Here is a 24,942-nt window from a genome sequence, read left to right on the forward strand (position 1 = left end):
CTGCTGCAGTTGACCTCTGCCGGTGATTCCTTGACCCATGGCCTCTCTGGCGAGTGTGGCTGCTGGCATTGTTGGTGTAGATGCTCTTGTGTCGGTTCCTGAGAACTCATAGTTCTCCCTAGTTAATACAGCTCCTGGCCTCAGGTTCCCTCGCCCCCTTAGTTGATTAATGTGATGCCTCCAGGTCTGGCCATCCTCTAACTTCACAATGTATGAACATGCCCCAGTTATGCTAGTTATGGACACTGGTAGCCACAGGGGATTACCAGTGTAATTCCTAGCGAATGCCTGGTCCCCCACATCAAACTCCCTGTGTTGCTATGCGAGGGAATTTGTCTGGTGTATAGGCAGGATGCAGCCTATCTAAGATTGTCCTAAGTCTTCGACCCATTAATAATTCTGTTGGGCTATGATTTGTAGATGGACATGGGTAGAATGCTGAATTAGCAGATACTTGGATACTCTGGTTGGCCATGGCCCTGGGCCCATCTTTGCTAGAGCCTCTTTTGCAGAACTTATCCCTCGTTCTGCTATACCACTACTAGCGGGATTGAAAGGAGCAATTAATGCATGTCATATGCCTAAACCAATGAGAAACAGCTCAAAACTTCTTGAAGTAAATTGTGGCCCGTTATCTCATACAATTAGATCAGGAAGACCATGGGTGGCGAACACCTTTTGTAAAGCCAAGCTAACAGCTTCGGATGTTGTGGGGGTCATTAAAACTATCTCAACCCACTTGGAGAAAGCATCTAAGATGAGAAAGGTCTGGCCTTGGAAGGGCCCTGTGAAATCAATGTGCAGGCATGACCATGGATCTCTGGGGCCTTCCCACTCTCTTACTGGGCCTTTTGGGGGTAATGGCCTAGTTTCCTGACACTGCTGACACCCATTCAGTTATTGCTTGATCCATCCCTGGCCATCACACATAACTTCAGCCTAAGGACTTCATACGAACTATGCCCGGGTGACCCTTGTGGAGTGCCTCCAGTACGTGCTTTTGTAAGGATGAGGGAATTACCACTCTGCTCCTCCATAGTAAACAACCCTTGCTGCAAGACAGCTCCTGTTGCCTTATTTTGAAAGGATGAAAATCAGCAGGCACAGACCCTTGTGGCCATCCCCTCTTCACCCAGTCCAGAATTTGCCTTAAGAGTCTGTCTTTAGCTGAATGGGCAGCAATGTCTGCAGCGGTCAATAGGAAGTTCTGGTGATGGTCAATGAGGAGGATGGATTCCTCAGCCTCCTGGTCCTCTGATGCAGCTGGAATCAGGCACCTGCTGAGGGCATCAGCATGGCTGAGGTTTTTGCCCGGGTGATATGTCAGTGTGTATGAGTATGCTGCCAAAAAAAAACCCCACCTTGTCATTCGAGTGGAGAGTATTTGAGGAGTCTGTTTATCCCCAGCGAATAAGCCTAATAAGGGCTTATGATCCATGATAAGTTCAAACTTATGTCCATAAACAGACTCGTGGAAATGTTTAATGCCAGTAATGGCAGCAAGGGCCTTACAATCTATTTGGCTGTAATTGCGTTCCGCTGGAGATAGGGTCCTAGAAAAGAACACTATAGGGGCCTCAGAGCCATTAGGCAGTCTGTGACTCAACACCGCCCCTCCTCCATATGGAGAAGCATCGCATGCCAACACTAATGGTAAAAATTTGTTGAACTGTATGAGAACAGAGTCTGAAGTTAACAAGTCCTTCACAGTCTTAAAAGAGCTAGCCTCTTTCTTGCCCCAAACCCAAGGAGATTTTTTGTCTAAAAGTCTGTATAGGGGTTCAGCTACTGGTGCCTTGTGAGGAATGAAAATGGCGTAGAAATTCAGGAGGCCTAGGAAAGCCTGCAGTTCAGTTTTGTTGTTTGGAGTGGGAGCGTTTTTTATGGCCTGGACCTTAGCTGTCATGGGATGAATTCCAGCAGCATCGATCAGGAACCCCAGGAACTCCACCTTAGGTACACCCAAATGGCACTTGCTTTTTTTTAGTTTCAAACCTCTTGCCTGGAATCTCTTAAAAACTTCCCTTAGGCTGTTTAAAAGTGCCTTTTCATCTCTAGCTGACACAATAATGTCGTCAAAGTATGGAACGACTCCAGGGATACCTTGTAAGAGTCGTTCCATTAGAGACTGGAATATCTCTAGTGGCAGCACTAATGCCAAATTGTAGCCTATTGCATCTAAATGCCTCTATATGTGTTACTATAGTTTGGGCTTCTGCGATGGCTGAGTCCACAGGCAGCTGTTGATATGCTTGAACCATGTCAAGCTATGCAAAATAAATTCCGTTACCCAGTGAATGCAATAGATGTTGCACCACAGGCACTGGTTATGTGCTTTGCTGTAATGCCAAATTCAGGGTTGCCTTATATTCTGTGCAGATCCTGACTGATCCGTCAGCCTTGAGTGGCATGACAATTGGGGTCTCCCAGGGAGAGTGATCTATTGGCTCTAATACTCCTTGTGATATAAGCTTATCAAGTTCAGCATTGATTTTTGGGCGGAGTGCGAAAGGCACTCGCCTGGCTTTCAATCTCCTAGGCATAACTGTAGGGTCTAAATGCAGTGAAATAGGCTTCCCTGTATATTTACCTAGGTCATTGTCAAAAACACTAGCAAATTCCTTTGCCAGTGCAACTATGGTGTCAGTGTTTTGACCATTTGTGGTATGCACTCCACTTATGGCCAGACCTAGGGATTCGAACCAGTCAAGGCCCAGTAAGCTCGGCAATGCCCTTTCCACAACTATTAGTGGCCTTTGAATTTTTTGAAAGCTACTGTCACTTTAGTGAGACCCAAAATGGGAATTGTATTCCCTTGATAGTCTCTTAATGTGAGGGAACAGGGTCTTAATCTTTCTTTGCCATTTTGGGCACCAATCTTTTGTTTGTGCTCCAACTGACCAATGACAAGAAGATCCTGTGTCAACCTCCATTTGACAATCCTGACCCTCAATTTTCACTGAAAGAAAAAAAATATTCTTTAGTGATAAGTTTGTTTGCCCTACTCTGGGGATGATGTGGCAATTATCTCTTTGGATGATGAAACACTCTTCCCCCAACCTAGGAACTTTTCTAGGGGTCCCCTTCATTTGCCCTTGTTTTGCCTGGACTCTGTCATCAGGCAGGATAGCTCTGCACTTCCTAGCTAAATGGCCTCTCTTCCCGCAGCACTGACAGTTTGCAATTCTAAATCTGCAGGCTGCTCATGGCTGGTTACCTCCACACCCTATGCAGGATTGTGCCTGGGCTGTTTTTGTGGATTGCCAATTATTACTGACGCAATCTTCAGCTGGTGGATGTCATCATCCCCTGGTAGATCGATGTCTTCCTCTGTAGCCTTTTTTGGTAGACAGCTAAGGTTTTTCTTCCCAAAGCTGGGCTGCTCGTGCCATGAATCCCTACCATTGACTTGTTGGATAGCTCCGCAGCTCAGGCTTCGTCCAATGCTGATTGTAGCGATAGGTCAGACTTTGCTAGTAGTCTGCGCTGGATTTGGAGGTCTCTTAACCCACAGACTAACCAATCCAGCAAGGCATCATCCAGCTCATTGAACTCGCAATTGAGAGCAGCTGTTCGGAGACCCGCCATAAATTGATTAACAGTTTCCCCCTCAGTTTGCTTGCACCAGTGAAATGCGTGCCTTTGGGCAATTTGTGAGGGAGTGGGAGAGTAATGGTTCTTAAGCTTTGCCATTAATGCCTCCCAGGTGACAGAATTCAGGGACTGAGGTGCTAACAGAGCTCTGGCTGTGTCAAACATTCGTTTGCCACAGAAATTTAGAAACAGCGCCGTTCGCTGGTTGCCTGTCAAATCCACCAGATCGTTTGCCTTTAGGAAACAGTCAAAACACTCAATATATGACTCCCAAGTCTCTGTGGATGCATCAAATGGAGCAAATGAATTTAATGCTGCCATTCTGAACAGATTCACAGAACCCTTGATCCTTAGGCAGGTGGCTGGTGGACTTTATCGAGCTCCCTCAGCGTGACTTTGCTCTTATTGTATGCCCTTCTGGCTTGTTTGGCTCTCTCTGCCACAGTGATCAGCTCTTTTGGTTGCCCCACAGGAAGACTTCAAGCTCGCCTAATGCCTTGAGGGTGGACATCCCACCTTCGTCACCAGTGCTTTGTATTGGGAATGAATGCACAACAGAATGAGGTGAGGCGGCTAAATTGGTTGCTTAGGCTTTATTGAATTCGCGCGCTAACAGCGAATAAACCACTCAGCTGTGAGGCAACAGCTGTTGGCCTATTTGACAGATCCTTGTATAGTCGACTGTCAAACTATTGGCCAATCAGGTTGCGGCTAGGCGCCCCCTGCTGGAAACCGGACCAGAGGGGGAACTTCAGAACATAGCATTGATGATCTTTACACAATCACTAACTACCCTTTTGTACTATATGGCAGCATCATTTATGCTCTTGCACTTCTCTGACTTTCCTTTTTCTCTTCATCAGTTGTGCCTTCTTCTGAAGAGATCCAGAAGAAAGGAAGTGGATGGGAAAAAGAAGGGGAAAAATACATATGCTTATCTCTATATACAGTACATTCTGGCATTACAAATATTATCTGTTAGAAATATATAGGTATTAAAACTGGAAAGCATGAAAACAGACTTCTGTTAATTTTGTTAAGCACCAGGAATTCTTACTTGAAATGTTAGCAGATCTTTCTGAATTCTTTTTGTAATTCTTTTTGTAGTACTCCAGAAATCATATTCTTTGACATTCTTGTTGAAGGTCACTGTCAAGCTCTTGGCAATCCACTTTCATAGAAAGCAAGATTCTCCCAGAGTTTCTTTTAATAAGATTTATTGAAAGAGAACAGAACAAGGTTACAGAGATCTCAGCTACTGGATTGCTTTACCTTAAAATCTAATTTATAGTCACCTAGTTAAAATAGTCTTCAGTCTTTTATTAACAGCAAAAAAATCTGTATAAATTGTCAAGGAGGGTATGATCTTAATTGACAAGAGAATATCCCACTGGCCAGAATGTCACCTTATCTTAGATTCTGAATATACTATTATAGGCATATTCTAAGATGACAGGGAAATACTCAGAGTAGAGGACTACACAAATAATATTGTTTGAAAAAGTTTTGATTCTTGGATGTGTTTCTGTTTTTGTGATGAAAAATATTTACCATAAGAAGAATTGTTCCAGGCATGGGATTAAATTTTTTTAACAACCGGTTCTGTGGGCGTGGATTAATTGGTGGGTGTGGCTTGGTGGTCATGTGACTGGCTGGTCATGGTCAATTCAACATTACTCACATTGAGGCATGCATCTCCTCGCTTGGCCTCTCATGACTGTGGGAATGTTGCAACAGTCATAAGTGTGAAAAACAGTCATAAGTCACTTTTTTCAGTGCCATTGTAACTTTGAATGGTCACTCCACACAAGCAAAATACCAGCAAAGGAGGGGAAAATAACTCCAGAGAAGTTCCTGAGACAGGAAGTCTAGTCCTGCCAAGAATGTAAAAAGGGTTAACGGAGAGGCAGTTTCTGTAAGCAACACCAGAATGTTTCCTTCCTGCCTTCCTTACAGGAATACCCCAGTAATTTCTTCTAACAACCAGTTCTCCGAACTGCTTAGAATGTTAACAACCGGTTCTAGCGAATAGGTGCGAACCAGTAGAATCCCACCCCTGAATTGTTCCTTACAAGGAGCAGAAAAATGCATTTGGTGTGAATTTTGTGAGCTGATCAAGAGCAATGAAATTTCAAAAACTACCCCAGCATGATTCCAAGTGGTGGAAAATGAAACATGTATGAAACCAGAGTGACAGTGGAAGAACTCCCAAAATGCAAGAAAAATCAACGTAATAAACACACGTGGTTTCCAACATCTCTCCACCCAACTGCATGCAATGTGTTTGAAATAAGACAAATGGTTTATAAATACATCAGTAATAAGTAAAGGAAGATGATAGGATGAGAGGTAGAATTTGAGTGTTGAAATTGAATCCTATAATAGCGTATGAGATATTAAAAAAGAATAGGTCAGTTGGAAAGGAAGGGTTAATGTTATAATGAGATACTGATGTATACACTTAAAAGCATTAATCTAAATATGGAACATTTTGAGAGTGGTTTGTAGTATACCAAAGATCACTAAGAAATGCAAAACGATGCCATATTGAACAAGATTTCCAAACTTTCAGAAAGAATGGCAGTATCAATAATGAAAAGCAGACTGTATCTTTAGAAGTCACTGAGGTATGAATCATGGAATTAGAAGGGGCAATTTAAGACATCAAGTCCAGCTGCCTCAAATTAAATTCCTGAAGGATGCCTAGCCTCTACTTGAACTCATTCAGTAAAGGGGAGTCCACTTTATTTATAGGAAATTGATTTTATTTCTAAGAATTTATTTTATAGCATTTAATCGGATAATCTATTCCATGTCTTTTGCTCTGAAACAATAGAGATGTTCAGTGTCTTCTATGTCAATTCTTCTAGGTATTCAAAGTGTGTTATTACATCCATCACAATCTTCTCAAGACTGAATGTTCCTAGTTTCTTCCATTACTTTTTCTCAGGACAACTTCTTAGGGAAAAGTTGTTTGTTTACTTTCATTTTTACACTTTTATTTTCCTATGTTTTAATTTTGTTTTGATGAGCTTTTTCTTTTTATTATTGTTTAAGCAGAGAAATATATCTTCCTGTCAATCAATCAATCAATCAATCAATCATATAGTACATACTGAATGTACAATTCCATTCCAGTGAGGAAGAACCAACTGTCTAACATAAAGAAAATCTGATAGCAGAAAGATGTAGAACATGTCAGGAGAGTTTCACCTGAGAATAAGCTTAGTTATATGAAATATTCTAAGAGTAAAAGAAAAGGAAAAAAGAATGAAATAGATGCATTTTAATATCGGGTGGGGGGACCAAATATGTATGGACAAGTAATAGTGTTTAAAGTAAAATAAAAGGCTTTGAAGTCCCCTTTTATCAGTAAGTCTATCTTTTGCATAAAATGAAGACAAAAACACAATAGGTACATTGTATGATATTTCTAAACTGGAAAGGGAAATGTTTTATGGATGTTCATGATACAATAAAGGATAAGTTTGTATATTTAACTATTAAACTACAGTGTGTTGAGTTGCATTATGTGGGAAGCTTGACTGTGTTTTGTATATTGTCAAGGATTGTTATTATAGATATCTTCCTATCTGAAGTAAGAAATCATGGATGACAGAATGAATTTATTTGCTGCCCCTGACTTTCAAACGTTAAGAAAGGGTAATTCATCTCAAGTTTATGGTAGAGCAGATTGCTCAGAAAATAGTGAAGATCTTTAGGATGCTCTTCAACTCTATGATAGGTTTTAATTCTTGTTCTAAAATACTAGTTACCCAATAATGAGGAAAAGTTAGGCGCCTTTCAGATGTGACATTATTGCACAGACACATATCACTTAGCAGAGCACTTAGATTATACTGCTTCATAGTGCTCTACAGCCCTCTCTAAGCAGAGTCAGCATATTGCTTCCAACAATCTGGGTCCCCATTTTACCAACCAAGGAAGGATGGAAGTCTGAGTCAATCTTGAGCCCCATCAGGATCTCCAGGCTGTGGGCAGAGTTATCCTGGAGTATTACATTCTAACCACTGCACCACCACGGCTCCACATACACCATTATTATTAATATCTTTGAGTGGATTCTATCTTCCTTTCATTTCTATTGGCCAAATCTATTGTAACTAGAGCAGGGGAAACCAGAAACCCGAAAAACTGCTTGTACCCAGCAATAGTGGTATGTGGAGGGGAAACATCATATTCTTTTGATTAGATCTAAACACCTGTCTGGGAGAGCCCACAGACTGCACTGCAAAATGCATGCCAGAGTACTTACTGCATGGGTAACAATGTTAGAAGAGAGCTGAGACAACACTGTTCAAAATCCTACTTACCCATACAATAAGTCATAATCTCTCTTAACAGTTGTAATGAAAAGATTGCTTGACTTACTGTATTTCTATACCATCATAGATTAGGCCACAAATGTTTTACTTGATAGACAATATACAAGCAAAATAGCAAATCAGAATTGATTTTAAGTGTTCTTGCTATATAATCTGAGTACTTATGTGCTATCAGTACATAAATTTGTTGATTAAAATATTAATAGGTTAAGTCTTCCATTAAAATAGGGGGATGGTATTAACCCATTTTAGTTGAAGCTTTCTTCAGATCTTTTAGATGACTGTATTCCTGTCATAGATTCAAACAGTTTTGAAATCCCAGCATTAAACATTTGTACAAGTGATACTGGTTTAAAGGAATCTCATTCTCAGTTGAATATTACTTGTCTGGAGACAATGCTTATAAATTAATGCACATCAAAAACTTCCCTTGTTCTTTGTACAGGGTATGTTTCAGACACAAGAGCATACTTACAGCTTCATTTCTATATATAGTGCGGACACAGTTAAATGTGTTTCCATAGCCTTGCCCAGCTTGTAAGCGAGTCTGCAGAAGAATACAATAATAGAATGCAATTACTGAGAGCTCAGATTTAACAAAGAACTCTTGTATTTTACTCCAATCTATGCTTTGTTCCAAAAGTGGAGAAAACAAGAAAATAAAAGAAAAACTTGCATTCTTTCAAGTATCTGCCAAAGATAAAAAGTGTATATAATAGCTTAATATTCACTGTCAGCATACTCTGTAAATGAAAAACAGCAACTCTGAGTATTGTGCAAATGTATTTGATTTATGATTGTCATCTTCCTAAATTATTTATGCACACTTCTGATTCAGAATAATCTGTTCAGCTTTCTTAAATATTATGCTTAAACACGTCTTATGACTGGTAAGTAGCTCTGCAGTTGTTTAGTAAAACAATGTCACTTCTGCAATGTAGAATTTTGTAGAATCTATAGGTTTAGAGAACTCCATGGGTACACTTCTGCATAGAATATCCAGATTAATTACATTTAATTAAATTTTACAGAAACAGCTTTCTTGCAAACATCTGATGGTCTGAAACTATCTAGGTAGTCATCTCTGTATTGGAAAACCAGATCTGGATACTATTTGTCTAAGGACTCCTGCCTTGGGCAGGGGGTTGGACCAAAAGACCTCAAGAACCTTTCCAATGATTCTATGATCCTATATAATTATTCATATTCTATACACATTGCCATCACCTGATAATGGTAAAGGTAAAGGTTCCCCTCATACATACATGCTAGTCGTTTCTGCCTCTGTGGAGCAATGCTCATCTCCTTTACAAAGTCAAAGAGCCAGTGCTGTCCGAAGAGGTCTCTGTGGTCATGTGTCTGGCATGACTAAAAGCCGAAGGCACACAGAATGCTGCTACCTTCCCACCAAAGTGGTTCCTATTTTTCTACTTGAATTTTTATATGCTTTCGAACTGCTAGGTTGGCAGAAGCTGGGACAAGTAACGGGAACTCACTCCGTTACACAGTGCTAGGGATTCGAAGGGACACGGTGGCTCAGTGGCTAAGATGCTGAGCTTGTCAATCAGAAAGGTTGGCAGTTCAGAGGTTCGAATCCCTAGCCATCACCTGATAGATGATCCCAATTGTAGTCCACGCTTCTTAAAATTCAGATGAGGAAAAAACTCTATTATTTATTATCAAAATCTATTTAATAAAGTCAAGGCATAGTTTTCTGGAATTTTTAAAAGCCCAACTAAAAATCCTGTGGTGTCTATCTCAGGCTATATATATATTCTCCACTATATGTGCAAATTATGATTGGTCCTATAGGAAATGATTTGTATTGGACTAGATTACTAGTTTTTGCAACTCACTACTTTTTATAGTAACTAGTAGGGGACCTCTAGCTATGAGTCTTTCCAAGCCATAATCTAAGAATGAACCTGCAAGTTTTTGTAGGCAAATCTTATGCTCTGTTGTTAAGTTTTGCTCGTGGCCAAGAGCTCTAATACCTTTGTTAGAGCTCACAGGGCATGCCAAAGCCCTGTGCCAAAATGAGTGCTGTTTAATGTATTGATTCATGGTTTGAAAGGAAGAATAGGAAACCCTTCTAAACAGCTGGTTCCAAAACTAAACAAGAATAATTGCCTTACTTGGGCAGAAAATAAAATATGCCCTCACACAAAAGGAAAAGATAAGAATCAAATGCTGCCAAGTTGGGGTACATTATCGAAAGAAATACAACTAAAGTGGTTATGAGAAATTCATCTCCCATTCTTGCATTCAATATGCCTTACCCCATAGCTTGAATTGATAATATGCTTGAATACCATGTTTGGTTTTATTTGTAACACAAAGAAATGTGTTTACTATTAATGCAGTCCTAATTTAAAAATGAACTGGTGAAAATGAAAACAGTCAGCAAAAGCTGGAAATACGAAAACGGTGCCAGGTGGAAGCTTATAAAGCTAACATAAATGGTGGGGGAAAAAAATCTTCCTGTTAAATCAGGGGTGTGAAAATCAAGGCCCGCAGATTGGATTTGGCCCACTGGGTGCTTAGATCTGGTCCATGGGGCCACCATGGAAACAGCAAAGATCAGCCTGTGGTGCCTCTGCCAGTGAAAATAGACCTTGTGGCCAGTGGCGGTATTCAGCCGGTTCGCAACGGATCGGGCAAACCAGTAGCAAGAATTTGGCGTGGGTCGCTGGACCGGTAGTAAGTTCTGGCTGGCCACGCCCCCCCCCCAGTTGCCCTCCCACCTGATGCTCGCTCACCCTGCCCGCCTGCCTGACATTCGCCTAAGGTATGTATTTCTTTTTTCCCCCCTCCCAATAATCAGCTGTAGATACAGTCTGCTGTGCCTGGATTCCCCTTGCTGAGGCCCAGGAAGGCAAAAAATGGAGGGAGGAGCTCAGCCCCCCACCCTCCATTTTTTGACTTGCAGAGCCCCAGAGGAGCCTTAGGGGAGCAAAAACGCACCTCCAGAGGCTCCTCTGTGGCTAAGAAGCTCCCAAAAATGGGTGGGGGCTGCAAAAAAGCCACGCCCACCCAGTCACATGGCCACACCCGCCAAGCCACGCCGACAGAACCGGTAATAAAAGTTTTTAAATACCACCACTGCCCTCTCGAGCTTCATTTTTGCTGGCAGAGGGTTGCCCGATTTCACTGGCAGAACACTCAGGCCACCATAGGTACCCCTGACATGAGTGATGTTGAGCTGGCCATGACAACCCTGGTCATGTCCACACAAGCCTCCCAAGTCAAACACAACCATGATGCAGCCCTTAATGAAATCGAGATTGACACCTCTGTGTTAGATGATCAATAAGGTATAAAGTTATAGTACAGTTATAAATAAGTCTTAACTTCAAGAATCACATAAAAATCTTGAAGCACTTGCAAATTGGTATTTCAACTCAATTTGTTCTGACCCAAACCTTGATCCAAGGAAGCAAATACAAAACAGAGGTAACAGCAAAGCCTTTTAATGATTCTTTACAAATTCTGTTCCTGCACGGTTAAAAGGCTGTTTCAAACTAATTGTCTCTAATAAGAACGAGCCTTGCCAAGGTTGTGCAAGGCTGCCAAGAACACTAGATAAAGTTACTAAGAAATATTTCAAACACAAAGGGTCTCCAAACACCAACCAAGATCTTCCAAACATCCACAAGGCTTGAGTGCAAAAACTTCTTTGCTTCCTGCAAAGAACTCTGGTTTCTCAGCTGGCTTTTATCTATTGAGGGAGGGGCCATTACCTTGCAGCCTTACACCAGAATCGCCCATGCTGCTGTAGCTGCTCTTTCCTTCAAGCAGCCCTGTGCGCACGCACATTGGGCACAGGCTCTTCGGGGATCTCTTCGTAACTGCTGCCAGCCTCCACAATTTCCGAAGGCAGCACTCCACTCCCTGATGGTCCTGGCCCCATCCCTGCCTCACACACAGGCCCCTCATCCGAGTCCTCACTCTCCAAGATCTCAGCTGTCTGCACCTGCTACTGGCAAACCATAACACAATAACAGAAGGCAAATGAGCCCTGCCAATCAGATTATTCACCATGGCTGATATTCTTGCAAATGCATATTGCCCCTATTTCTTTTGTCATATGAAGAATAACAATGATAATGAGAAGTGGCCTGTGCTCTCACCGTTGGAGAATCTGGCTCCCCAAGTCCCAGGTTCCCATGGGGCCCTGGTTTGAAAGGAAATACTCCTGATATATCAGCAATGATTACAGCACAGAGGATGAAGAAATGCCAGTCAGCAAGCAGAATACTGCCAGAATGTTTTGTTTCTTTTTTTCTTACTGAAGAGGGGATTGGCTGGCATCAAAATGTCTCTTTCTTAAGCATCCTGGTTTCTGCAGTGGTTAGGGACAGCTCAATAATATTGTCTGAAATTGAGCCTGGAAGGGTTAGACAGAAGTTTCATTATCAGAATGTCTCCCCAACCTCTATAGTCAGGAATCATTTATCCTGGACATTCTGAAAACAAATTTCTTATTCTGAGTGGCAAATACTTACAAGTTAAGGCCGATCCTTTCAATGAGTGCAAAATTGGCTATTTTAGAAAAGTTTGATTTAGAATAGGAGACCCAGTTCAAGTTACTATTCAGCCATAAAACTCTTTTAGTGAGTTTGGGCTCATCACCAATTCTCAGCCTAATTTATCTTAGAGAATTATTGAGAGGACAAAAAGGAGGCCTATGTATTTTAGACTCCTTGGATAAATTGTGGGAAAGAAAAGAAGAATAGTTTTCTCAGCAAAATCACTTCACTAGCAGCCATTACAAAGCCTGCAAACTTCTATCCCTCCTTTTACATATAGGTAATATATGTGATAGGTACAAAAATGCCATGTAGCCATCACAGTTGGGAGGATTAACCTAGCAGATGTGCATTTCATTGGTTTTATAATAAATACCTATACTGAGGTGTATTACCATACCAATCCAAATACATACAATGTTTTAGACCTAGATAGCTGTTCTGATAAGAAAATTTGATACAACTTAATGAATTCCCTGGAGGAAAGTTAGATAGACAGATAGACAGACAGACACAGATAGTCAATCAGTCAGTATAAATGGTTGTTTCAGACATATAAATGTTTTCCTGGACCTTATCAAGAAATACCACAATGTATCTATGAAGAGAAAATCCATTAATAAGTCTTATTAGCAGGAGGCCAGAAGTGACAAGGAAAACATACTAAGCAGCCAAATCAGTTTGAGCTATTGGAGAGCAAACTTGTCTCCTTTTGTTTTCACTCAGTTTGTTGCCCTATCCCTGAACCCTCATCTTGCATTATAAAGGAGAATGTATGTGGGCTATGCCTTTCTCACTGTCCAGATTTCTGAAAGAGAGAAGCAGCCAGGAAATCTCAGCAACAAAGGAGGAGAAATAGCTCCAAGGGGCTTCGCTGCTCAGGGTGGGTGGTCTGGGTTCAGGCCTAAACAGATACTGGCACTAACTCAACTAATTAATTAGTGATCAATGTTATTTGTACACTGCTGCTTTTGCAATGACACAATATTGGAAAAAGTCAACTTATCGCCACCACTGCCATCGCCCCCCTCCTTTTTTTTTTTAATGTGGGAGAGGAGGATCTCACAGAATGTCTGTTTAGGGTAGTCGCATATGACCTACAAGAAATGTAAACATTAACTACTGCACTGAGGTCTATGCCAAAAAAAGCAGTACATTTTTTAGGAAGCAGGTTGGTTATTCATCAGATCAACAGCACAATAATTGTGAAATCAGAACACCCCACTCACTCATCCACCTTCCAAACCAGTCCAGTGTAGCAATCCAGGTTATACTTAAACTGCTTTTCAAATTATTCTTATTCCCCGACCATCATGTTATTTTCTTGTTTATTGAAATCTGTTGTGTTTCTAACTGGGCTCACGGTTTCCTGCAAAGAGTCAAAGTACTCACTTCGAGCATGGTCTCTGTGCCTTATTTGTTGATTTGAAGAGACTTGCTGTACTAGGACATAATCCACTTTCAAATACACTGTGCTATTCAGCACAGCTCTCCGCTCTCATTCCCTTATTCCTCAGGATGCACCTTTGCTACTTAATCAGTAAGTACTGAATTGCTCTATGACTCTGCTTCTTAATTCGCTATTTAAGATCTTTCCCTTGCTGATTTGGAAATGGAACAAAGCTGCCTATTTGCCATTCCCAAGCTGCATCGAGATCCAATAGTAAAGAAGGGGCCAGCGTGACAGTTGTATTGAACGATGTGTGGCTTGTTTCTTGGCTGTGCCCAAGCAAAAGTAGGAAACGTAGCAAAAATGTTCCCACAAGGTCTATTGTTGACTCCTAGCACGCGCTACCAGCAATGACAGTAAAGGCATCCATTTGGCAGAACTGGAAAGCACATATTCCTTCAGACCTCACTTCCAGACAAATCCACGGACAGCACAGCAAATTGTAAATACACAAATGTGATTAGTTCTTTGGCACCGTTATTACAGGAAAGGGGAGCATTCAACCAAACACTGTACTTTGGCACTTTTGTCTTTAAAATCCTCCAAGCATACAGAACCGCAATGCTATTCATGGGAACCTAGTAATTGTTACATATTGCATCAATGTGCACCACGAAGTGTATGAGGCCATGAATGAAGAAAATAAACTGCTTGTTACAATGTCAGGACTTATTCCCACATTAATAAAGGGTTCCTTCGAATCGGCTATGCCATCCAAATGCACCAAAGCGATTCTTCACTTTGTACCATAATACATCCAAATAAACTGCTGGGGACAGGCTGCTAAATCAAGAATCTGAACTCTGATGGAACATACTTATTCAGAAGTCAATTTCTTTATGTGTATATTTAAATTATAATTACCAGTGTTAAAAAAAGTTTTTCACATAACTACAATAACTTCCCAAAAGGAATAAAGTTCCACATTAAAATCCCAGTTTTAATATCGCATAAACTTCTATAATTTATATATGTTATATAAACAATATAACATAATCCGCTTGGAAGAAAGTGGGAAATAAAAGCTTATTAATTTGCTAGAATGTATGCAAGATCACTCTGGGCTTATCTGTACTCTGCATTGCCAGTATATTTTTTAATAGTCCTAAGTATTTGCTTAACTAATGGATTCCCCCCAACCTGCCTAAAAGTATTAATGTGCACAATCACATACTACATGTGAGCTTTATGAATGTGCTCTGTAATTAAACCAGGACGGGATTTTTGTAGGTTGTGTTAATTACACAAAATATACACTACCAGAGAAAGTATCTCCATTCTCCCTCATGCTAAATGATTTTTTTTACACATGTAAGATTTCAATTAATTATACACTAACCTTTACTGTGTCCAAAGGATGTCCCACAATAACACCTGCAGCTCCTGAAATTAAAAAAAAAAATAGTTTCATGAAAAAGAAAACAACAAAAGAACATTTTTCTATTGACTCCCAGCACTTGTGTCACCATAACTAATCACAATTCTTCCTTGTTCAGCTCCCACTGTCAGAATTATGTGACCGATGAAACAATGGGAACCATAGATGGCCAGCAGAGAAGCACATAGGAGCCAGTTTGCAAGTCAGCCCCCCCCCCCACCCCCCAGCAGTAGTTTCCACCTAAGTTATAAGAAATAGGAAAGAAGGAGAAGTTGTTATTATGAGGAGACATGTGACTTTTAAGGCCTGTTCTTAGGAACCATGTGAGCTTGTTTCTTCTTTTTATGTTATCTCTATGATTCTGCTTACCAGAAACATATTTATATATTATTCCAGTCTGAGAGTCCAATAACACAGTGTCAGTAACTAGATTCAGACACTTTGTCACAAAGCATGACTTTAAAAAATAACTGCAACTTTGCTACTCAAAATGATTTGAAAATTAAACAAAATTAGATGCTGACTTCAACTACCGAACTTTGGAACAAGGAGGAAGATTATTTTCATTGATCCTTTCTTCCACCTACAAGATTCTCTGCCACCTCCAGTGTTCATTTGATGATCAAGGACAAATGGCCAATTTTAATTCACTGCAGGAAATTTCCCTAAATAAAATTCCACTGTTTAATTTAACTCATTGTTCTTTAAATTTTCTTTTCTTGGATTCATGAGTCAGGTAATTTGCTGGATAATGTTTAGTATTTAGTAAGCTTTAGAGATGACTACCCATAATTTTAATTATAGAATCTAACTGATTTTCCTAATCTGATTTGTAATAGTATATTACTTTTTCATGTGGGAACATAGTATGTTTATTGTATAAAGGATAACCATCAAGGTAGACACATTTCTATCATAAGGCATATTCTGAAAAGGAGAGATTTAATTCTGGCTGTATGAGTAAACAACATTTGCTGTTAATGACTGATCAATGTAACTGTTGCTATCTGTACTGGAAAGGCGATAGGTCATTTACATCTTCCAAAGTATTCATTCCATAGCATTTTACAGTTTGACAGTATTATTGTCCAAAGAGTCACCAGATATTAAGAAATGTGACCTGTTTAGATGGACAGGTTGTTTGGTTGCATATGTTTCATTCATCAACTACGTAAATCCATCAGTGCTTGTGAACGTGGGGCTTGCTTCCTGTTTGTATACACTAAGTTTTCCAGCCAGCATTGGTGGTGGGTGTAGTTTTCTCCTTGGTGGTTCATTGATTAGAGTACTGTATTTTCCTTGATTGTTTGTCTGGTGATAATCTCTGCTTGATGGCTGATTTGTCTGAATGCTGAGCAGGATTTCCCTAGCAACAACCCAGAATATCAGAAAAAGGGAAAAGGCCACCTATACAACAACTTCCAACAAAATGGGCAGCACTCAACTTTATGAGAAAGTTCCTCACCACTCAACCCGCTATAGCCCAACTAACATGAGCTATGAAAAAGGTATAACTGCCATGTTTAAAGCATCTTAGAAACTATCAACAGATTGTACAACCACAAAGCATCATTTGTAGCACATAATCCAACTAAAACCTTCAAAATATATTAAGAAAGTCAGAAGATCTAAGTAGCCCAAGAAATAAAAACAGGAGTCATGTACCACATACAATATAAGGACCTTAACGATCACTGTGTAGGACAGACAAGCAGAAGACTAGCAGAGCACATCATTGCACATCAACTAGCAATCAAAAGACACAATGAAAAACTGCTTAATCTCATAACACATGGATAGACCCAACCATAGTTTCAACTGGGAAATTGTGAGCATCCTAAACAAAGTTAAGTGCAAAAATGCTAGAGAATACCTGGAAGCTTGTCATTCAGATATTCTGAACATTTGACATTCAAATCAACAATCAACAGACATAGAAAAAACCCACATTTACACACCATTCAAAAGAGACAATAAACAGCTAAGACAGAAACAGACCACAATACATTCTCTCCCCGGAAAATAACACCCAGATAAGCAGGGACTAACATCAGATTGGCTATTATGCCTGCATGTCTTTTAACCCTGCATGGGATCTCCAAACTTGGCGACTTTAAGGCTGGCTGAGGAATTCTGGAAATTGAAGTGCGCAAGTCTTCAAGTCACCAGGTTTGGAAACTCCTGATCTAATGGAAGGGCATGGTAATCTGCTGTCTGGACTGATTGCCTTGCAAGAATGTTGATAAAGGATCTCAGATACTTAGACAGCATTGTCTTAAAGCAGCTTAAAGTTAAACCAGCATGAATACAAACCAGGAGCAGTTGAGGCCACTGTGTGTAATATAGCTTGAGTCTGAAAATGCAAATATTAATTTCTCCCCCCCCCCCCCAAAAAAAGAGCCTTTGAATTCCTACTTTCCATACTTGTATATGGGACATCTGCTGAATGAATAGAAGAAACAGAAAAGTAGTAAATTTTCATTTGCTAAGACTATCATCACTCCAGATTTCTCTCCCAATTATCTTCTACACCCACTACAGTCAAACTTAAGTATATTCTGACAATTTCTGCTAGAAACTCTACACAAATTGCAACCAAAGGCAACTGGCAATTTATAAGAAATTGTCTTACAGGGACTATTAAAGAATGAGCTATAACGCTTGCTATCATGAACCCACAAGCCAACTATGAGTCTTGTATTGGTCATTTAAATTGCACTGACAAGATCTTAATGTCAATCTTTATAGATAAAGAGCATAAATTACTACTACCAGTAAATTACTGGTAAATTATTTTTGCTATTACTAGTAAATTATTATTACCAGTATTATTTTAAAAAGCAAAGGATAACCAGTGACACCAAGCATGTTCGACAAGATACAATAATTCCCAGGTGAAAAAAATAAGAATCAAGTGAACAGAACCATATATTTTATATATAAACTTTATTCAAATACATGTGTTAATAACTGCTTCTCCCTTCAGAATTATTTTATTAAGAGAGCAAGTTCATCAAGTAATGGAAACTATGCAGAGACTTATTTATCATGTCACCATGTACAGCTCTACTTTTTACATATACACCATTGAAACTCAATATATAACTCAATATACTCCATGGGTGATGCCCATGTATAATTCTGAGTTGAAGAAAAGAAATATGCAGGCATTCAGAAAACATAGTAGATAGTTAGGACTAAAATTAGGATAGTTAATTCCCTAGAAAATAGAAGCCCTCAAAAAAAATGGAATCACTAGATCATAATACTAAAACCAAGGCTCAATAACAGAAAAGTAGATATTATAAAAGGCCACTACATCTCAACAAGATGTATAGATAGTAATAGATAATTTTAACTTAACATTAGTTAGTCCTTGTTTAGTGACCACAAATGGGACCAGCAACTCAGTTCTTAACCAAAGCAGTCACTAAATGAAACTGCAACTGTATTTACGATCTTACTTTAGTTTTCCTTTGATTTACCAATTTGTAAAAGTAATAAATTCAAGGATTGGTCATAAAGTTACCCATGCCTCCTATTTCTAAATGTAGTAAAATGGTAATTTTAATTCACATTTAGCGACCAGGAGTCGCTAAATTATGACCATCCCATGGAAATAAATGGGATTTTCCAAAAAAGTCTCTATCCCATGGATGCTGCTCCATTTGAGGATTCTGCAAATTATCTTTAATTGTTCCATTTGTGTATGGACCCAGTTACACAAAAGTCTCCCCTGAATCACTGATAACAGAAGGGGATGTGTTTAACTGAAAAAATAGAATGACTTCCAAATTACAATTTAGGAGTGTGTCATATTTCTCAATCTACACCACCGTGGAATTTTAATTTTTTTTCATATGAAATTGAAGATATCAATATGAAAGTGGAGGAGTAGAATTTCTCATTCCCCATGGAATCTAGTGTTGCAAATAGTCTAATTTGTTTGGAAAACTAAAATGATAAAGGAAATTTATTAAAAATTGACAATAAACAAGTTAAACTTGTCAGAATAACCCAGAATCATCTTACCATGCATCATAGGTGAAACATCTATGCAGGATGGATTTCCAAACTGAAAATGGTTTGGAATAATCATGGCATGTTATTCTGTAGTATTACTTTTTGAATTAACTGTCCTATTAATTCTCTGAGTATATTTTAAGATCAAAAAGCTATAAACCCAGGATGCAGAATCTATTCTAGCAAGAAGAGGCAATAAAAGAGGAAAATTTGAAAGGGGCAAGGATGGATTGCTGTGGAAATGCCAGAATACTTGTGCATTTTGAAAAGCACATGAATCATGTGGAACCATTGCATCTGCCATGCTTAGATCTTTGGGCAGATGGGGTCTTCTTCTCCAAAGCCTTTTGTGACCTTCAGAGTTGCTGGACGATCTATAAATACACAACTTATCTTTTTCAGTTATTTAATAACCATGATATAACTTGGGAATTTAGAAACTATCACCTCCTATACAGTATTTGCTGCTTGCTACTCGCATTTATAACCTTAACTCTGAAGGAATGTACTTCATAATATATGAGTTTATGGCTGGGAGATCATATAAGGAGTATATAAATGTCTTCTAATTCTTTCTTCAACACACAGACCTTAACTACAGAAGATGAATTGTGATTGCCAGATGATCACTCTGTTGTCATTCGCCAGCAGTTATGGAGTTTAGAGTATTTGAAACCATAAGAGCATTAGATTGTAAGTTGTGGACCAGTAGGGAAATAGGTAGACAATGTTGGTATTTTTCCACATGTTCTTATCTTGATCTCTAGTCAAACCAACAGTTCATGAAAGGAGTGGCTGTACGGAGGTTTCTGACTGGCCAATATTAGACCAGCTGTCTAAAGATCTGGATTTGACTCCACAGCTCAATTAATTAGATCTCTATTAAATATTTATTAGAGGCATGAGTAAAATGGGGAAGGAACCGGAGTAATTTTTCATTAAACTTAACCCTGTTTGTGTTTTCCTCTCCTGAACCAACTGTGATTTATGGATCTAGTACCTTTGAAAGATCACAGGTCTGAGTGTTCATAACAAGCAATTACTACTTAATTCAGATGATGTTTTCTTCAGTAATTGGGTAAATTATACTCATGGAACCGTACAAATGGCTGAGAAATACACTGAACTTTATGTGTGCAAACTGTTACATTCAGAATTGTTCAACATCCAGCTAAATCTGTGCCCCTTTTAATGCTCCTTTGTTGTATTTTCACATTATTCCCACATGAAACACTTACCTCCTACCCATCCAGCTATAAAATCATCCAATTGAAAGCTGCCCGTTTTACCATATCTTAAGCAGTCCTGTTCAGTTTTAGTCTTGGGTGATGCGGTTACATTCATCTCCTTCAGCACCAGGCAAGCAAAGAAGAGAGTCTCAATGTGCCTCTTTTAAATCTGGGTGGTTTTTTTTTTATCCTATTATGACTGCAGAGCAGTGGTTTCTTTGACAACTTTCAACAGCCTCAGAACTCAAACAACTCGATTCTAGTCTCTGTCTCTCTTCCCTGCAAAAGTGCCTTCAAAGCACAAAGTGACCTCATAGTCACAAAGCTTAAAGGGACAGTACAATAAGAACCACAGATTCCAGAAGTCACTCTTGCATGTTACTAATTAAAGGCAAATAGCTAATCTATGGTCAACATACAAAATAATGAACACTTTATGTCTTGTATATTTGGTTTTGTAACCAAACCAAACCAAACCAAAATTGTACATGTGGAAACTAAATTGTTCAGAGTGAAAGCATCCAAGTGACTACAGTATTTCAGAAGAATGGTGATGAAAAAATATTATAACCTGAAAGTTTTATGATATTCCTCCTAGGATGAATTTACAATGGATGAAATAGAACTGGGTTCATCCAGTGATGGAACAGCATCCGCTATTGGAAAAGAGTGAGCCTGCATTCTTTGAAACTGTTCTGTTGAATTGAGGATCCTTTAAAGCAGATTTGGAGAATCACCAAGAACCTGAAAGTATAGGAGAAAAAAAGATGAAAAGAAGATTTCTTGGGTAATGGAAGATGTAGCCAAAAACATTGAGAGGATGTGATATTTTAGTAGTATTTTCATAGGAATTGAAGTGGAAAATAGCCATATCAAGACAAATTGGGTTAAATAATAATGGGTTTATTTGTTTTCTTAGCTCTCCATTGTACTCTCTCAGGAGTTTTCTCTAATACCAAAGTTCAAATGTTTCTCTAATTCCAAAGTTCAAAAGCAGGAGTAATCTTTCTGTCCTGCTTCCATAGATTCACAGAGAAAACAATGCTGGTGTCATTCTGGTTTTTGTAGGTATAGCCACATTTTTGGCAACTGAATAACTTTTTCCAGACTTTCATTGGTGCTGAATCAAATGCTTGTCTGTGTCATATTTCTTGAATGTTGGTTCCTTTACCATTGATAACTGATTGTCAAAGGCAGAAGATACTTACCACTTCAATATCTTCATTGTCAAAAGTTATATCTAGATTGCCACTGTATTTGACATATTTCATTATAAAACTGGGGTCTGAACTTTGCTCTGTCCTCCCTTTTCACCAAGTGTATAGTTTTATAGGTTGTGAACTTGTAAACTCAAGATTTGTGTTTCCTTGCTGTTGGTGTTGTTGATTTTTATACATATAAACTGGCTACAGGGTTATTTGGGCTGAAGAGTTGAATCAAATCCTTTAAGGAAAATCACAGTGAAAAAAGTTAATCATACTTTAAGTTCCATTACATTTTCTGCAGCTGAGTTTTATGACATTTGTAACCAGCTCACTAAGTTGAATGCACCATATTCTTCCATGCTTCTGAGTTGGAGTTCTGTTGTAAAGGAAATTTATTTTAAACTGATAAGAAAATATAGTAGATACGTATCAGAAACATGGATATTAATTCCAGTGAGCTTTCAGTTATTATCCCCATATTTTAATTTTTATAAATGTATAGAATTTGAAATACTTTTATAGTTACTTGAGTTCTATGTGAGTTTTTGCGTGAAAGCCCATTAATACCGATAGTCCTCAAGTTAAGACTATTTGTTTAAGCAACCATTCAAAGGAATGACCATTCATTTAGACTGCTGAAAAAAGTGACTTATGATTGGTCCGTGCACATATGATCGTTGCAGCATCTTTGTAGTCATGTGATCACAATTCAGAATCTTGGAAATCAGTTTGAACTTACAACAATCCTGCAGTCACATGATCACCATTTGTGACCACTTTAGTTGGTTTCTGACAAGCAAAGTCAATGGGGAAGCTGGCAAGGAAGGTCGTAAGTCACAATCACATAATGTCTCAATTAACAACCTTAGTTATTCACTTAACACAGCAGAAAAGGTGACAAAATTGGGTATATTCATGTAATACCACACCTAATGACTGAACCACTTACTATTTCCAATCTCAATTGGGGTTGTAAGTCAAGGAGTACCTGTAGCTTCTTTGTCTGTTTCCATAATAATTTAACATGCAATGTTCAGACATTATAGTTATATTGGTTATATGTTTATGAGCAATGGTAGTGCAGTGGTTAGAGTGCAGTACTGCAGACTACTTCTGCTGACTACCAGTTGCCTGCAATTTTGCAATTCAAATCTCACCCGGCTCAAGGTTGACTCAGCCTTCCATCCTTCTGAGGTGGGTAGAATGAGGCCCCAGATTGTTGGGAGAAATACGTTGACTCTGTAAACTGCTTAGAGAGTGCTACAAAGCACTGTGAAGCGATATATAAGCCTAAGTGTATTGCTATGTTTAATAATTTTTCCAGCTCTTCAATATATGCATTGTAGCCAAGTTGAGATAAAACAGCATTACATTGTTTTGTGACACATAAACGCTTGTGCATCACTATACATGCCTGGTCTCTGGACCTCAGCTGTTCCTTTTCTTCTGTTTTACACTAATCCATTACTTTAAATATTAACACTTCTAGAACTATTAATGTACGCATCCGCATTATATAACTTCATGGAGAAGAGAATTTTCCTTTTTCAGCTCCCTCTTTTTGTTCCAAGATGTGACCAAGAGTTATAATTGTAAAATTTGTATGCAGATGTTATGTATGCATATTCTACACTCCTCTGTTTCTCAGTCACAATTACTTTGAATAGATTCAAATGCAGGCCCATTGTTCATCTCCATATCGTTATCCTGTATGATTAATTTGATTTGGAATCATGTTACTAACAGCACTACAATTGTTGTCAGATTTGTTCCTGTGTATCTTCCACTATTGTTACTATTTCTGCTAATTTTCCTTTCACGTTAGATCAGAATTGACCCTTAATATCAAAAGAGAATATGAAACAAATGAATAGCACAGAAATTAAATAGATAGATATGTTTGAAGACAGAGTCCTAAAGATCTAAACCACTGGGTGTTCTATGAGTAATGATACCTCTTGTGTGAATGCTGAGAACTGGAAAAGCAATCTCAAAATTTTGAAATATAAAGTAACTCTGTGTGTGTGTGTGTGTGTGTGTGTGTGTGTTTATACACACATACACACTCCCGTGCAGGGTCTAAAACAGCATAATTAGTATTGTTGATGTGTCTATCTATAATTACACTTTTTGATTTATGACAGTAATTGAGCTCGGAATTACACTTGTAAGACGTACCAGTCATTAATCAGGCCTCCATGGGTCCTTTGCCTAATTTTATGCCCTTTTTGCATGTTTCTTTACCAAATACTGTGGCCATTAAGCAAACCCATCTTGACCAATACACACTTTTTAAAACTAGAAACTGAAAATAAATGCCAGTTTCCAGCAAAAAAAAAAAAAAACTAAATTGAGGTCATGTGACTGTTGGATACTGCAAATGCAGTGATGGTATTCTACCGGTTCTGCCCGGTTCTGCCAAGCCAGTAGTGGCAATGAGCAGCGGAGACTGAACCGATTTTCTCCGACGCGCTGTGTTGGGCCCACCCACCTGCCCGGGCTCCCGTACTAACCTCTATATTCTGCTTTTGAAGCGCAGCTGCTTTGCGCAGCACAGCAATTGTTGCGCAGCAGTTGCTGAAGCGTCAGGAAGAGTGCAGGATTGCAGGAGGTGACTCAAAACACCTCTGTGCCTGCACAAAGTATGCGTTAAATGCGTGCACTCGCACAAAGTGTGTGTGCACGCGCAAAGCACGCCCACCAAACTGGCGGTAAAAATATTTGAAACACACCACTGCTGTAAATGTGGGCTGGTTGCCAAGCATCCAAAATGTGATGATGTGTCTTCAGGAGGGAGGTGTCAGTCATCATAATTTTGAAATTGTATCATAAGTAGCTCTGACAATGTCTGTCACAATTTCAAAAGATCACTAAGACATAATGGTCATAAGTTAAAGAATATACACAGATATACACTATATTCACTCTGAGAAGCAAGAGCCGAAGACAGAAGCCTGAAGATGATGAATGAGACTTCATCGAAACGTTGCCTAGATACTTCGAATCTTACGCGGGAGAAAACCCGAACAACCAAAGATCCATATATACACTATAGTATATATGTATCAGAAAGACTATATATATGTATATATTACACACACTCACACACACATATTCATTCATTCCAAATAGATGCATGATTGTACTAAAAATGAGACAAAAGACAAAATACCTATCTTCTTGGAGAG

At 39.0% G+C, this 24,942-nt stretch overlaps 1 protein-coding gene and 1 long non-coding RNA gene across 3 annotated transcripts in view; one reads left to right on the forward strand and one right to left on the reverse strand.

The window, feature by feature from the left end:
- Window positions 1-20,849, reverse strand: part of SLC25A48 (solute carrier family 25 member 48) — a 34,482-nt gene extending 13,633 nt beyond the window's left edge. Inside the window, exons 1-3 of the mRNA XM_026696514.2 lie at window positions 20,559-20,849; window positions 15,259-15,302; window positions 8,416-8,487 (exon numbers count right to left, since the gene is read on the reverse strand). Coding sequence (XP_026552299.1) covers window positions 8,416-8,487; window positions 15,259-15,302; window positions 20,559-20,664 — 222 coding nt within the window. The 5' untranslated portion in view covers window positions 20,665-20,849. The remainder of the gene's footprint in view (window positions 1-8,415; window positions 8,488-15,258; window positions 15,303-20,558) is intronic.
- The window catches only part of LOC148126921 (uncharacterized), a 48,458-nt gene continuing 37,248 nt past the window's right edge, over window positions 13,733-24,942 (forward strand). For both annotated transcript variants that reach the window (XR_015741719.1, XR_015741720.1), the window contains exons 1-2: window positions 13,733-14,009; window positions 21,148-21,336. This is a non-coding gene — a long non-coding RNA (uncharacterized LOC148126921). The remainder of the gene's footprint in view (window positions 14,010-21,147; window positions 21,337-24,942) is intronic.

Source organism: Pseudonaja textilis, chromosome 2, assembly GCF_049901715.1.
Source record: "Pseudonaja textilis isolate UNSWEBS1 chromosome 2, rPseTex1.2, whole genome shotgun sequence".
Classification (NCBI taxonomy): domain Eukaryota; kingdom Metazoa; phylum Chordata; class Lepidosauria; order Squamata; family Elapidae; genus Pseudonaja; species Pseudonaja textilis.